We start from the raw sequence: 14,398 nt of genomic DNA, 5'->3' as shown, positions 1-14,398 counted from the left end.
CAGCCATTTCAAAAAGTTGTGGGGACATGTCCCTAGTGTAAATGACACTTATGAACTAATCAGAGTCTACACGGTCAGACGTTCTCATACATAGCAATGGGGTCAGCCCCGCCTCCTCACTAGGATAAAGTTTTTTGTATTTTCCTTTTTCAGAGTTGCTCTGAATCGCTCTTAATCTTAGACTCCTAGAAGTTTTTAAGATAAATTAGAAGCTTTCTGAGGGGATTCTAAGAAGCTTTAAGAACACAGGGCCTGTTTTTACCACATAACAAGGGTTACATTCAAACGTCATGGTAGCACACTTCTATGTGAAAGAAAGTAATATCAGTTTCCTTTTTTTCTGGACATGTGTACAACGACAACTTCCAATTTATAATATAAACAACCACATCAGTTTACAGAAGAGCAAAAACTGAACTCCCCTTTAATTATGTTGTTTATTAATGAGCACCACAAACGGTTATATATATATATATATAAAATTAAATAAATAAAAAATAATAAACCCAACCACCCAATCCAATCATTTATTATTATACTTTTTACATAAGATACAAAGAAAGAAAGAGATTAGACTGTTCATGAACAGAACAGCTTTAAACATGCCTCTTTGTGAGACAATTGAATCCTCCACTTTCATTTTTTTTTTAGTTTGAAGTCATTTAGAGTATGTAATGACAACGTTCATTAAATTACAGGCTGTGTGACACGTAGTCCTTTGTGAACAGGAGAATCTGCAATCTTGAAAGCAAAGAGACCAGTACTAGTGGCTGGTTGTAGGCCAGTGTTTTGTCCGGCATTTTCAAATGGTGTTAAAAGTCCTTCATTTTAAGAATCACTGTACAAGTGATCCCAGGTGATCCCACTTGCACAAGGAACTTCATGCCATTGTAATAAATGAAATTAATAACAAATTTACAAATGTGTTTAAAGATTAAGTATTAAAAAAAAATTATACCAAGTGTGCTTGCAACACTCCCCAGGATTGAAATGGCCTATGCATTTCCATCCAGTATTTCCATGTAACACTAGTAATGCAACTGATCCAATGTCAGAAATGAAAACAACCAAACCAAAAGAACAAATTCTCTTATGTCATGGCCTTTTCGAACAATAAGATAACCAAATAATGTCAATTGGTGAAAGTTAAAATATTTTATAGAAAGACAAAATTACTGTTGTGTATATATAACATGACCGTTGTAGAGGTCCAAATAAAACACCCTGCACTCCCAAGGGTCATGTAAGATTTGAAGGAACCAGATGCCAGATTTTAAACAACAGATCTTCAACAACCTTCTCTCTGAAATCAAGTAGCCCAGCAGTCATACAGAACAACAGCTGATAGAATTTTCTTTCCCAAGTAGTTTGCCATGGTTTCATATGACAGACATTTAAGAACACTCCTGATTGCCAACAGCAGCATTTAACTTCTTTTAGTGTCTCCTCATAGAAATGCCTGCTTTAATTTCAGGAGGCACCTAGGAAAACAATAACAGATTTCAGAAAATTAAAAAATTCCTGCATAGAATACAAACCTTGTTTAAAACAACACACATTACCAACTGTCTTAAATCTGACAAAATAGTTGCTTACTTTCATCATCCGAATCAAAGCCAAAAAGGGATGTACATTTGTCCTTGTGTGTTTGGAACTCTTCCTCGCTGTTGAAAGATTGAAAGCATCGAGGGCAACGCTGTCTGTTAGCATTTGAGACTTCACTAGACACAGCACCCAGTAGTTTTGAGCCCATGAGAGGTTCTTTCCAGCGCTTTGGCATGCTAATGTAAGATTCATCGAGATAAGCTGAGGGAGGAGGCCGAATGAATCGTTTAGTAGTTGGTTTGACTGACACTAGTCGTTCCTGCTCCTTAACGGCTGTATTGAAAGTTTTGGCCGAAGCGTCTTTGTCACCCTCTCTTTGCCCATTAATAAGGCTATGGTTCTTGCTACTGTAGCTTACAGAACTCTTATTTAAAATCCAAGGTTTACTATCATCATCATCTCGATTCGCCAGATCCGTGTGCTTTGGCGAGTCACGAACCAGATGACCTGTCGAAGAATGTGTTGCTGATTCTAGACCATCCTTCTGACTTGGCGTAGCTTTGTGCACCATTTGCTCCACTTTCTTGGAGAGTGAAGTTTGTTCCAAATTTTCATCAAATTTATAGTGAGTTTTTTCATGTTTATACAGATGTAAAATACTGTCAAGATGCAGAGAACAGCCAGGAAAACAGCACATTGCTCTGAGTTGATGATGGCCTAACATGTGTTCACCAAGCTCCACACGTGTTTGAAACCTCTGCTTGCAACCCTGATGGTAACACGGATGCTTCAGCTCACCTTTGTGGCATATAACATGGTCAAAAAAATGTTGGGGGTTACATACCTTTCTGCCACAGAAAAGACATTTTTCCTTTCCAAAATGATAAAAGAATACAAGTGCTTTCTTGTCACCGTGGTGGTGTAATAGCACATGAGAAAGGACAAGCACTGACTTTGCACTAAAGGTACAAATCTCCACAGGGCACTTGACCTGTGTAGATGCTCCAGTTCTTTTTCCTTGGAATATTGTGGAATGTAGTTTAGGCTTTGTTTGAGACCCATTTTTGTGCCCTATTGTTTTATTTATTTCCTTAGCTGAGGAAGTTTTCTCTTTGTGTTCTTGATTCTCAGAAATCTCTTTTGGACCTATCTGAACCAACTTCTGTTTTACAGCTACTACATCCTCTTTTTGGTACCTGTGTGTAATCTTTGCCAGTCCAGAGTTTAGCATTGTTACATAATTTCCTTGGAGTTCTGACCCAATTATGTCTTTGCGATCAAGCACTACATTGACGGATTCAGCACTCACATTTACATCATCAGAAGTTGCATTTGTTTTTGCTTTTTTAACAAACTCAGTTTTCTCCTGTCTGCTATTCTCTGTTAATGACTTCTGAGCCTTTTTGTCCATGTTATTTTCCTCCTGTGCACTTTTAACTTTTCTTTTCCGGATCACTCCGTTTAATCTGCGAGTTGTTGATTTAGCCTGCAAGTTGCCCTTGGTATCAGAATGGTCTTCTTCTGGAGCTTGCATAGTCTTTGCCCTTTTCCTTGCTAGTCTCATCTTCTTGTTCTCATCTGTGGATTGAGATCTTGCTAAAACTTTCCTTAAATGCCTTTTCTTCCTGCAGACCTTATCATTTCTTTCCTCAAATGCACTTGTGAGTTCTGAATTCTTAGCTACCCTTGTTCGCAATCTCACGTTAGACTCTGAACTATGGCCTTTCTTGTGCAAATCTGCAATGTTTAAACTGCTGTTTAACCTCATTTTAATGTGTCTAAACTTATTCTGCACAGAACAATTGACACGTTTAAGCACGCTTAGCTTGGGTGCCTCAGGGATTTGAATATTTTCTTTGAACCGAACATTGGATTCTTTCAGCTCCTGAATGTGCAGTTTAAAGTGGACAGATGGGCTGCGCCCATGTGTGTAGCATTTATGACAGAACATACATTTTCTGTCAATGCGATAATGCCACATTGCATGCCGCAGAATGTATTGGTATTTGGTTTCTTTGTTGCACAGGCTGCATTTAAGTAAGACCCGTTGACTGTCAACATTTGTTGAAATGAGGTCAGGGACTAGACTATCTGTACATGTATTTTCCAACATATCAGGTAATTGTGGCCCCGCTGGCACCTCAAACATTTTGGTATCTTTTGACACAACTTCAGAGAAAACATCAGTTTCACTCGAAGCAGCCACTACATCATCAGGGACCCTTGTCAATTCAGGAAGAACTGCGGGGGCATTCTTATGAAAACCTGTCATGTTTTCTGGCATACTGTCAGATATACGAATGGATTCAGCAGAGATGGAAGTCGACACTTCTGGTGGACCAACATTACTCATTTCTGAAGGACTAACAGTGATGTCTGTACATTTGGTTTCTGCAATCTGGGGCCTTAATACATCAGGATTGGATTTTGCCTCTACAGTGAATTCTTTAGTTGGCCTAATGGAAGCTAAAACAGGCATGGAGGTCTCTAAATTTATAGCTGGGATTGGTGTTGTAACGTCAATCTCCACACTACTGTATACACTAATCTGTGTGGCACCTTCAGGTATCTCATTAGGTTCACTTGGTTGCTCAACAGTCTGCAGGGTTACATTTTTCTTTGTTTCCATATAGTCTGGCTTGACCTCTTCATCTCTGGGTAAACTATCAACTGTTGTTTCTTCGAATTCAGTTACTTTTGAATATGTATGAAATTTTCTAACCATAGAACTGCCTTGCTCCTGAAAAAAAACTTCCTCCGTAACTATGAAGTCTTTCTTGCTGCATGGCAAAGTTTCTACTGACCGTAACTCGATAACAGAATTACTATTAACAGATGAACGTTTCAAAATCTCCCGAGATGCACTCTTGGTTTTGTTAGTACTGTGTTCAGTGACACGAGGGGTTTCTGTGTCAAACAATGTGGTCTGAATATCAGAAGAGAGAATAACTTCATTATCAGGGTAAGATAATGTCAATGTGATTTCACTGACTGGTGCATCAACTGAAATCTCTTTTAAAACATCTGACTGCTTTGGTTTCCTTCCTGGTTTTGTGCCTTGTTGGGGCACACTGTTTTCTGCCGGAGCAGCAAACTCCTCCAAAAGCCACCAGGGTTTCCTACCCCTGCGTTTTAGATTTGGGTTCTTTGCCTGACGGGCCAGGAATCTCTGATGCCTGTTCTTATGTTGCCTGGCATGATCCTTTGCCATATCGATTTGCCTAAATGAACGTCGGACTGAAGAGGCATCTGGATCCTTCACAAGCTTTGTCCCTGGTTTCCTTCCTCGCTTCTTACCTGGAGTCTTGGAGTATGTTTCGCCAAACGCAGTATTATCCAAAGTTTTCACGGACTCCACTTTCTGGTCATTTCTGTTGGTATGCTTTTCCACATGGCTGATAGTCCTTGTGTCATCAGTGTGACAGTGACAATGGCCTTTCATACAGTAGTTTTGTGCCCATTTGTCCTTTTGCATAATTTCACACAATGCTGCTTTAGTGGCCTTATCGGTCATTAACTTCAGACAGTGTGTTTCAATGTTGAGAAGGCTCCAGAACTCAGGATCAAAGAACAACCCTTTCTTAAGGATCTGGAGAACTTCAAAACGTACATTGTTCCCCACAGGACTGGTATCTGCATGGTACTCTTGATCAGGGTGTTTGTAGAGGAGGAATACAGTCTTGTATGACTCAACTGTTTGTTCCAGAAAAAACACCAGCAGTGCACAAGCCCTACAGATCTCGAGGTCATTAGGGAGAAGATATGCAATTGTTTTGTAGAGGATGGATTTGGTGACTGGATCATTCTTTAGGTCAGTCTGCAGGGCTAGAGCACAAAGCTCCACACAAAAACCCAGGCCATCTTGTCCTAGCTGAAAACACAAAACCACAAATTTGATCACTTGGTAATTTTCATTACTTAGTGTTGTCAATAATGTCGATACATAGCGATACTGAAAAACTATTAAAATACTTGTGTCCCACTGAATCGATATTCCAACAACAAATACCTCATTCTCGTTCTCTTTCTACTCTCAAACAACACACAGATACATACACCATAAACTTTAAAAAATATGGACGTAGTATCGAGACGTCACCCATAGGTTTGTAAAGAGCTTTTTTGAAGCCAATAGTTGGCAAAGCCTGAATTGCCATCTTGGCCAGCCGTCACCGCGCATCACTTGTGGAACACCGAAAATGGGTAGAGTGTAGTTCACCTGTCACTCAAGTGGCATGCCCTTAATTATGCAGAACTTTAAAAACTTAATGTAATTGAAAAAAAATGAGTTACAAAAAAATTCAGCCACTCACAGCTCTCACGAAGGGCAAAATTAGCTATATAGACCAAAATCTTGTTTTGTTCCAGGCTTTTTATTTCTTTTTATTTCTGCTGTAAAGTTGAGCATTTTAACATGGGGGTCTATGGGAATTGACTGCCTTATGGAGCCAGTTTTTAGTGGCCAGTTAATAAATTGCAGTATAATCCCTTCTGTATTGGCTTCATCAGTGAAATCGGAAGGTTGTCCTTCGACATGAACACGGTGCCAACAGAGCTACTTGTTATAAAAAATAAACTACTCTGAAAGGACTCTATTGTTATTAAATCTTTGCGGAGTATAGAGGAAGTTACATTTGTTCCACGAAAGCCATTTGTTTATGTTTTCCCCGCTTAGAGTGTCTTTGCTTTCAGTAGGCTAACCGTATTTTCATTCTGTTATCAGACTTAGGAACTTCAGAAAGTGAGTTTTAACTGACAAAAAAATACTTTGACTGTGGTCAAAAGTAAATTAACCCAGATACGATGTTCTGATGCAGATTTATAGCTCTTGCAAAAACGGTTGATAAGGTATTCTCATTGGTTGCTAGGGCGTGAATTGACATCCACCATTGATTATACTCCAAGCCATGAAAGGAATAATCCATGATGACTCCAGGTTTGAGATGTACTGTTCCAGTAGTTCTAGGCAAAAAATTACCATTTTCTCTCAAAACCAGTAGGTGGCGCAATGACAAAATTGTGCATGCAACCTCAGGTTAGTAGTTTTATGACTATACACTTTAGTTTAGTGAAGAAACAGTTATCTGACCATAGGGTTCCTTGATCTCAAATGTTTGTTTATTTATAAGGTCAACTAGTGGTGCAAGCCTACAAATTTTTTTTTGTGTAGCCTCAAACTGTGGTCATACATCAGCAAATTAAATCTAGTAAAAATCACTTTTCGTTGCGAAGTTATAACCATTACAATTGCCGTAATAAAAAAAAAAAGCGTAACAAAGTTAAGACAATGGGTGATAAAATATTAAATTGTCTTACCTCTTCTAAAATCACCTTTATAAATGGAAAAATTGCTTTTATGTTGGTGGCTGACAGAATCATTTGTTTGCATTCATCCAGAAAGCCCTGCTTTAAGTGGTTCACTCGCAGGTACAGTCTGCTCCACATGAAGACCAAATCCCTAAAATGTAAAAACATGCATTGATGATACATTTGGAAGATACATTGATTCTGTGACACTGTATCTTCAAAAAAGCTTATGTTTAATGCAATGAATGTGACACCTACCAAAGGCAGTACATGTCTCCATTCAGGAGCTGCTGAGAGAGAAAACCTTTACTCAGCATCAAAACCATCTCATCCCTCTCCTCCTCCTCCATTATGCAGAGTATCTCTACCACACCTTTCCCATCGATATTTGCCATCTTTAGAGAGAGAAAGGGATAATAGAATAGAGTTTAATTTATGGACATGTTTATCCAAAATGTATCAATTTTGTAGTCTTTGTGAATCTGAGTAAGTTAAGCACTCAGCAAGAATAACATTTCATATACTTAATAATGTTCTTGATAATTATTCAAAATTAACCAAAACATTTACTGCTGTGCACCTTAAATAATTCTGATTACAGTCTCATGCCAACATGTGCAAGCTTATTAGCTACACTTAAAAAAAACAGCTTATTATCAGTGCATTACTGTAAATAGTGTTGGGCAATATGGCCCATTTTGAGAATGTCCTATTTAGGGCCCTATAATTTCTGCGATCACGTAATCACGGACGGAATCGTGGAATTGGCAAATTAACACGGAATCTAGTGCTAACGCGGAATTTAACATATTTTGAATAAAATTCTGTTTTGTGTGGGAGAAGAACGTATGTCTGTGGGACATGCAGACCGGGGTAAGCAAATCTGGGCGACACACCCCCTCCTGTCATTTCAGACCCCCTCCAAAACACTGAAACCATGGCGAAGCGGCTCTCCACGACTCTGCTTTCATCAGTGAAAAAAATAATAAATTCGATGCCAAGCACTCAATTCCGAGCAGTTCCCACATGACTTTTATGTGACTGGAGAACAGTTATTTTGTAAGTTTTGTCAACATTCCGTTGATGAAAGCGCAAAGATACATGCACACTCTCCCATCCACGTCTTTCTCACTGCAACTCTTCTCACTTGCACTCGCTCTCGCATCTGTCCGAAGTCCGAACACAAATCCTCATGTATTTGTTCAGTTTTATGCATTTCAAGCGAGATGAGGCAAACTATCCCTTGCTTATAATCATCTGCATCAAGAACGCTCTCTGTCTCTCTTTCGCTCGCACATGCAGAGAGCTGCGCGCTCATGCTGTCCGAAGTCAGATCACTAATCCTGTGAATGTTTGTAAAGTTATATGCATTTCAAGTGATTGTGTTAAAAATATGGATCGCGTTCCACTGGACTGATGTGTATAAAGCACTTCTGAAGGCACCACTGCTTTGACACGCGTAGCCTTCTGCTACAACACTAAACAATGCATTGAATTGAGTAAAGTGTGTAGTAATCGTGTTATCCCGTTTTCCCCATAATCGAGCAGCCCTACTGCAAACAGGGAATGTGAAAAAGTGTTACCTTAATAAATTTAAGTCAATTCCTATTGTATTTGTGTCCATTTTAATCATTGGCATTAAAGGCACACTCTTTTTATGAATAAAATAACAGTAAAGGGTAAAAAAATTATTGCCAAAATTGAAAACGGAAAAAAACGGAATTTGCATAAATTAAAACGGACAAAACGGAATTTGGGAAAAATAAAACCGATTTTATAGGGCCCTACCTATTGTCACCCTGTGAGATGGCAGATACACGATAGTCACACTTGCTGGTTTTAAACCCCTGCACTCCTAACAACCTCTCTAGTGCAAGGAAATGTCAGAGCCGCGCGTATTACAAGCTCATGTGCAAGGAAGAGCCTGAATCATGCGCATTACAAGTTCAGGTGCTATAAGTCCATATAACGCGCATTCAGGTCTGAGCAAGAGTCCAAGACGCACGCATTAAGTCCAGGTGCGTGCGAGAAGGAATCCATGCGCGTTACAAGCTCTCTCGCGCAAAGTGAAGCCCACAAACCCTCTCATGCGAGGAAAAGCATGCAATGTGCATGTTAATGTGAAACAATAATAATAATAATAATAATAACAACCATTGCCAACTATCGTCATGAAAGCCTGTGTTATGTCACTTTGCACTACAAAGTGCATGTACATTATACATCTACAATAAAGCATCTACATTATCTATACAAAAATAGTCGTTTACTTACCTCCTTGTATAAGCATTCATAAAAAGAAGTTCTCGAAAGACATGTAAGGTAGGCTTGTGTGAAATAGAGATGCCTCCCTACTACAGGGTGTTGGCAGCATCTCTTCGCCAGTGCAATGGCCTCTGAAAGTCTCTCACAGGCTACAAGGTAACGTACACGTAGCTCAAAGAAAATGGACACTTCAGAGTTCAGATATCGGTCCACTGTTGTCAAAAACAGCAAAAATACAAATTAGACTTTATTTGCATAAGAGATGCACCGATTGCAATTTTCTTGGTCGATTCCGATTTTTCTGTAGGTGTGACCTGTCATACAGTTTTTTTTTGCAGATTCTGAATATCTTTCTAAAAACTAGGCAATAAATTATCTTTCTAAAAACTAGGCAATAAATAAATAAATAAATAAATAAATATACACACATATATTAGGGATGTCCTATATATATATATGTATATATATATGTATATATATATGTATATATATATGTATATATATATATATATATGTATATATATATATATATATATGTATATATATATATATATATGTATATGTATATGTATATGTATATATATATGTATATGTATATGTATATGTATATATATATATATATATGTATATGTATATATATATATATATATATATGTATATGTATATATATATATATATATGTATATGTATATATATGTATATATATATATGTATATATATGTATATATATATATGTATATATATATATATATATATATATATATATATATATATATACATATACATACATACGTACGCAATATATATATATATATATCACACACACACACACACACACACTCACGTACATGCATACATACATACGTACGTACGTACGTATGGGCTGTCACTTTTGAGAAAAATCAAATTCGAACGGATTTCGAATATCATGCAATGTATCCGAATATATTCGAATATCTAGGCGCCGCCCCCCCATGCGCATCAAAATCCCCACCGTAATGGAGGTTCAATCACAAAATTATTAACAGTGACAGTCATAAACAGGGTTGTCTGGATTACTTTTTTATTTAAGGTTTGAAACAGCAGGTTATCAACTTATGAATAACAAATATATATATATATATATATATATAAAAAAATGATTCAGAACAGTTACAAACAATAACGTGACAACTTAAATAGCAGCAGGAGTATATAGGCAGACGCAAACGGAATTCGCGCCCGCAGATTTCAGCAGAAAACGCCGCGGAATTCTGCGGATTTAATGGCCGTCATTGACAAGCACACATATCCCGCGCTTGAGCGTGTTTGTGACCAGAACTGTCATTGACAACAACCACACATACAAAGCCTATCCCGCGCGTTTGTGAGCCGTCATTCACAAGTACATTAACCCTGCGCGTGCTGTTTGCTTGCCCGTTTTCAATGATAGAGAGCACAAAACCATTGATACTTGAGATGAAATTAAACTTACCGCTTTAAGCAGATCTCGCTTGTCGTCAATGTGACACGCAACAGTCAGCACATGATCATTTCAAATTCGTTTACAAGACAAATGCTGTTGTTGTTTAATATAAAGTTTACATTGCGTTGTAAACATGATGAAATTATCTTCATACATGCTAATTTCATAATGTGAACGTATTAACACAAGCTTTTATTCTGCTATAATATTTAACACTATAAACAATGTGTCATTTTATATACAAACTATAATTCTATCTTGACATGCAGTGCACATGAGGTTCATTTTGGTCCCATTTGATTCCCTCTCTTGCGCACAGTTGCCGTCGTCGGTCTCACTCTCAGCCTCCTTCCTATTACGAGGTGTTACTGTAAAAAATGCGCTACACATGGCATTTAAAAAACCGGATGGTTTATTTATAGTTCGAATACGGATATTTCACGTCATGTTCGAATGCATATTCGGATATCGAATAAAAAGTGACAGCCCTAATGTACATACAGACACGCACGCACGTACGTACATACACACATACGCATGTATGTATGTATGTATGTATGTACATACAGACACGCACACATGTACGTACATACACATACATACATACATGTACATACATACATGCGTCCATGCGCACGCACGCACGCACGCACGCACGCACACATTCATCATAAAATAAATTATTAAACATCACTGTCTTTATGTCAAAAGGATCAGGTTTCCGGGTACGGAATTAAATTAATGCTGCTGTTGGATAACGGTCAGGGGCTGCTTCCACTGCAAGTGTGCGCGTAGCTGTGACATTATTGCTTGTACCACTGGCAACAAAATTACCACCTCGGAATCAAAATGTTGTGAAACTAACCGACCGGTCTGAGGCCGATCATGTGTAAAATTGGCCAATTCCGGTCGATCGGTGCATCTCTAATTTGCATAAATGCAACCATTACAAAGAACACGATTCATAATCAAATATTTAAACATTAGAGAAATACAAATACAAGAAACGTTTTGGTAACAAGAACCCTGGTTTGACTGACCGTCCTCTTGTGGTAGTTCAGAATTCTTGAGAATAGCCTGAAGTACAGGGTTTGCCCAAGGACCTCCATCTTTAACAATATGTCTAACCTGCAAAAGGTAAACATTCTGGTGCCTTACCAGGCTTGCGTAGCAGTCCTAGTTTAATGAAAAATAAAACATTTTAACAGCATGTATTGAAACAATATATTAAACTTAAAATGAAAAGTAACAGAGCTCCAGACTTCGACCAAATGGTTGTATTTTGTGACCATTTTTTTGTGATAATTTTTTACAACTACTTGCGCATATCTGACCTGCATATTTGGCATCTCTTTGGGTGCATCCCAATTCAGGGGCTGTGGCCTTTTAAAGCAACACTATGTAGTTTCCATGTAAAATGACTTACAGCTCCCCCATGTGGTTGAAAACCGCAACAGTGCCTGGTATCAGACACTCTTCTGTAGGCAGGGGGAGGGGCGGGGCTGTGTTTCCTACCCTCCACCGCCACTTTCAGAGTGTGCTTGTAGCAGCTAGGAGGCTACTCAGGTTACAGCAACAGTACAATTTGTCCAGTTAAAAGTTGTTCTGTCACTGAAATAATTATTATTTAAAGGTAAAAAAACTACATAGGCTTTAAGGCCGCGGACTTTGAAGGCAAGGCTCGACATTTGAAGGCGGCAGCCTCTAAAGGCCACAAAGTGTCACTAAAAAATCATTTATAATAGTAAAACCATGCCCACTCTCTTCCTTAGGTAAAAACAACACACTTTGTGGGATCCAATGTAACTTATTCCAAAAAAAATCTACTAAGACACCTTTAATTTTTTCTATAAGTTTTACTGGGGGATCTAAACATGCTAGCTTATGCCAAAGGCAAGAAGCCACTAGATTGTTCACAATTAAAGTCTTCCCTTTGTATGAAAGCTTTGGTAATAGCCACCTCCACTTGTCAAGCTTACTTTTCACTTTTTCCTCAACCCCATCCCAATTTTTCTGCATGAACATTTCATCGCCCAAAAACACTCCTAAATACTTAAAACCTTCTGTCCCCCAATGTAAACCATCAGGAAGGTCTGGTTTGCCTCTCACCCAATTTCCAACTAAAATTGCCTCACTCTTATTCCAATTTACCCTTGCTGACGATAAACATTTAAAATCTTCTAAAATTCTCATTAAAACCTGTAGATCATTTTGACCATTAATTAAAACCGCCACGTCATCAGCATACGCAGATAATGAAATGTTATTGTTACATACATGCAATTTCAGTTATGGCTGGGCGATATGGCAAAAATGTGATCTCGAAATAAAAAATCCATATTGACCAATAACGATATACGATTTCGATATAAGATGCTAATGCTTCCAGCTTTAAAAGAGTATGCCAACAATGACTGAAGCCACAAAAAAAGAGGGTTCATTAAATAAATGTTTTTAGACAGCCAAACCACTTCCATATAACAGAATTTGTGCTACCTTTTTTGTCCACAATTTCATCATCTTTGGATAATTATGTATTACACACAGGCCGATGTATTTTGGCTGTGTCACTAGAACAATGCTAATGACAAGCAACCAAATCTTAAATTTTTCCACTTAATCATAAGACTATTCATCTTGTTTTACTATTCAGGCCTCTGTATTAAATGTAAATATTAGTTATGAAATTGTCTGTCAAGATGATTTAACAATGGCAATAAATACAAATAATACACTGCACAGTCCTCACTTTATGAATTAAATGTGTGCAAAATGTATTCAGTTAATACTAATAGTAGTGAGGAGTTTTCATTTTTTGTGTGTAATGAACATTTCTGAGACAGAAAGCAGCAGGCTACTGTAAGACCCGAGACAGCTTTAAGACTGCACTGTTTCAATATACTGATAAACATACAGCTGTTTATATTCACTTAAACTAAAAAAGAAAACATTGTTTGATCACACATGTGTTTACTGCTCTCGTGAGCCCTCGTATCTGAGGAGGAGCATAGCTATATGAGATATACACGCTGGTAAACAGATGTCAAGCGCGTCGCGTTGTGGAAACGCATAGTCACACACTCGCGTGCTCACCAAAGCTTTTAAGCTTGCGGCCGGCGCATGTTTTTTAATTGTTTCCAATGGAAGCTTGGCGTTCTTCGAAATAAGCCAGCAGCTATCGGTTCTCTTCCGCACTGAAAGCCGCCGCACGGTGGTTTTTCCGCGTTCAGGGCTGAGCGCCGAGAGTTGAATATTCAACTTCGAGTCAAAAGCTCCGCTCATCAAAGTCAGTTCTCACACGGCCGTCCAATTACAGTGTAGGAGGGGCGGGACATTACCACAGCACCCAACCGACTCACAGCTGAAGTATCACAGCTACCAAACCACTCGGCTGAAGAAAGCTGGCACTTAGCTGAAAAAAAACAGCTGGCATTCGGCACTGTCCAGGCGTTTTCAGACGCGTTTAAAAGTTTTGGTGTGCATGTTGTGGGTAGATGTGACTGAGAGGTCGTGAGCAGATGTAAACACTCAGGAGAAGTTGGATGAGTTTGAGAAGATGGGATTTTTTTATTTATTTACCCCAATTCAGGCCAAATAAAGGCAATAAAAATCATCAACATTAAAGAAGAAAAATAACTATTAAATAAGAAAGTAAATTGACATGAGAGTCAAAAAAAACAAAAAAAAAACAATCAAAATTTATAATTTTCAGCTGCTTAGAAACAGAGCTTAATAAGAAATCACATTTGAGAGCCTACATCAGACTTATGTCTTCACCTCTCCCCCTCCAAGACTGACACTGTTCGACTATTTATA

General features: G+C 38.2%; 1 protein-coding gene across 2 annotated transcripts in view; it reads right to left on the bottom strand.

Annotated features, from left to right (window-relative positions):
* Positions 1-513: 513 nt before the first annotated feature.
* znf654 (zinc finger protein 654) overlaps positions 514-14,398 on the bottom strand; it is an 80,648-nt gene continuing 66,763 nt past the window's right edge. The window contains exons 4-9 of one of the 2 annotated variants that reach the window (XM_065295785.2): positions 11,623-11,758; positions 9,127-9,329; positions 7,111-7,247; positions 6,862-7,003; positions 1,597-5,416; positions 514-1,481 (exon numbers count right to left, since the gene is read on the bottom strand). In XM_065295785.2, coding sequence (XP_065151857.1) covers positions 1,471-1,481; positions 1,597-5,416; positions 6,862-7,003; positions 7,111-7,247; positions 9,127-9,329; positions 11,623-11,758 — 4,449 coding nt within the window. In that variant the 3' untranslated portion in view covers positions 514-1,470. The remainder of the gene's footprint in view (positions 1,482-1,596; positions 5,417-6,861; positions 7,004-7,110; positions 7,248-9,126; positions 9,330-11,622; positions 11,759-14,398) is intronic. The other variant, XM_065295786.2, reaches the window with a different exon arrangement.

This window comes from Paramisgurnus dabryanus, chromosome 4 (genome assembly GCF_030506205.2).
Source record: "Paramisgurnus dabryanus chromosome 4, PD_genome_1.1, whole genome shotgun sequence".
NCBI lineage: Eukaryota > Metazoa > Chordata > Actinopteri > Cypriniformes > Cobitidae > Paramisgurnus > Paramisgurnus dabryanus.
This window is presented reverse-complemented; position numbering and strand designations above follow the sequence as displayed.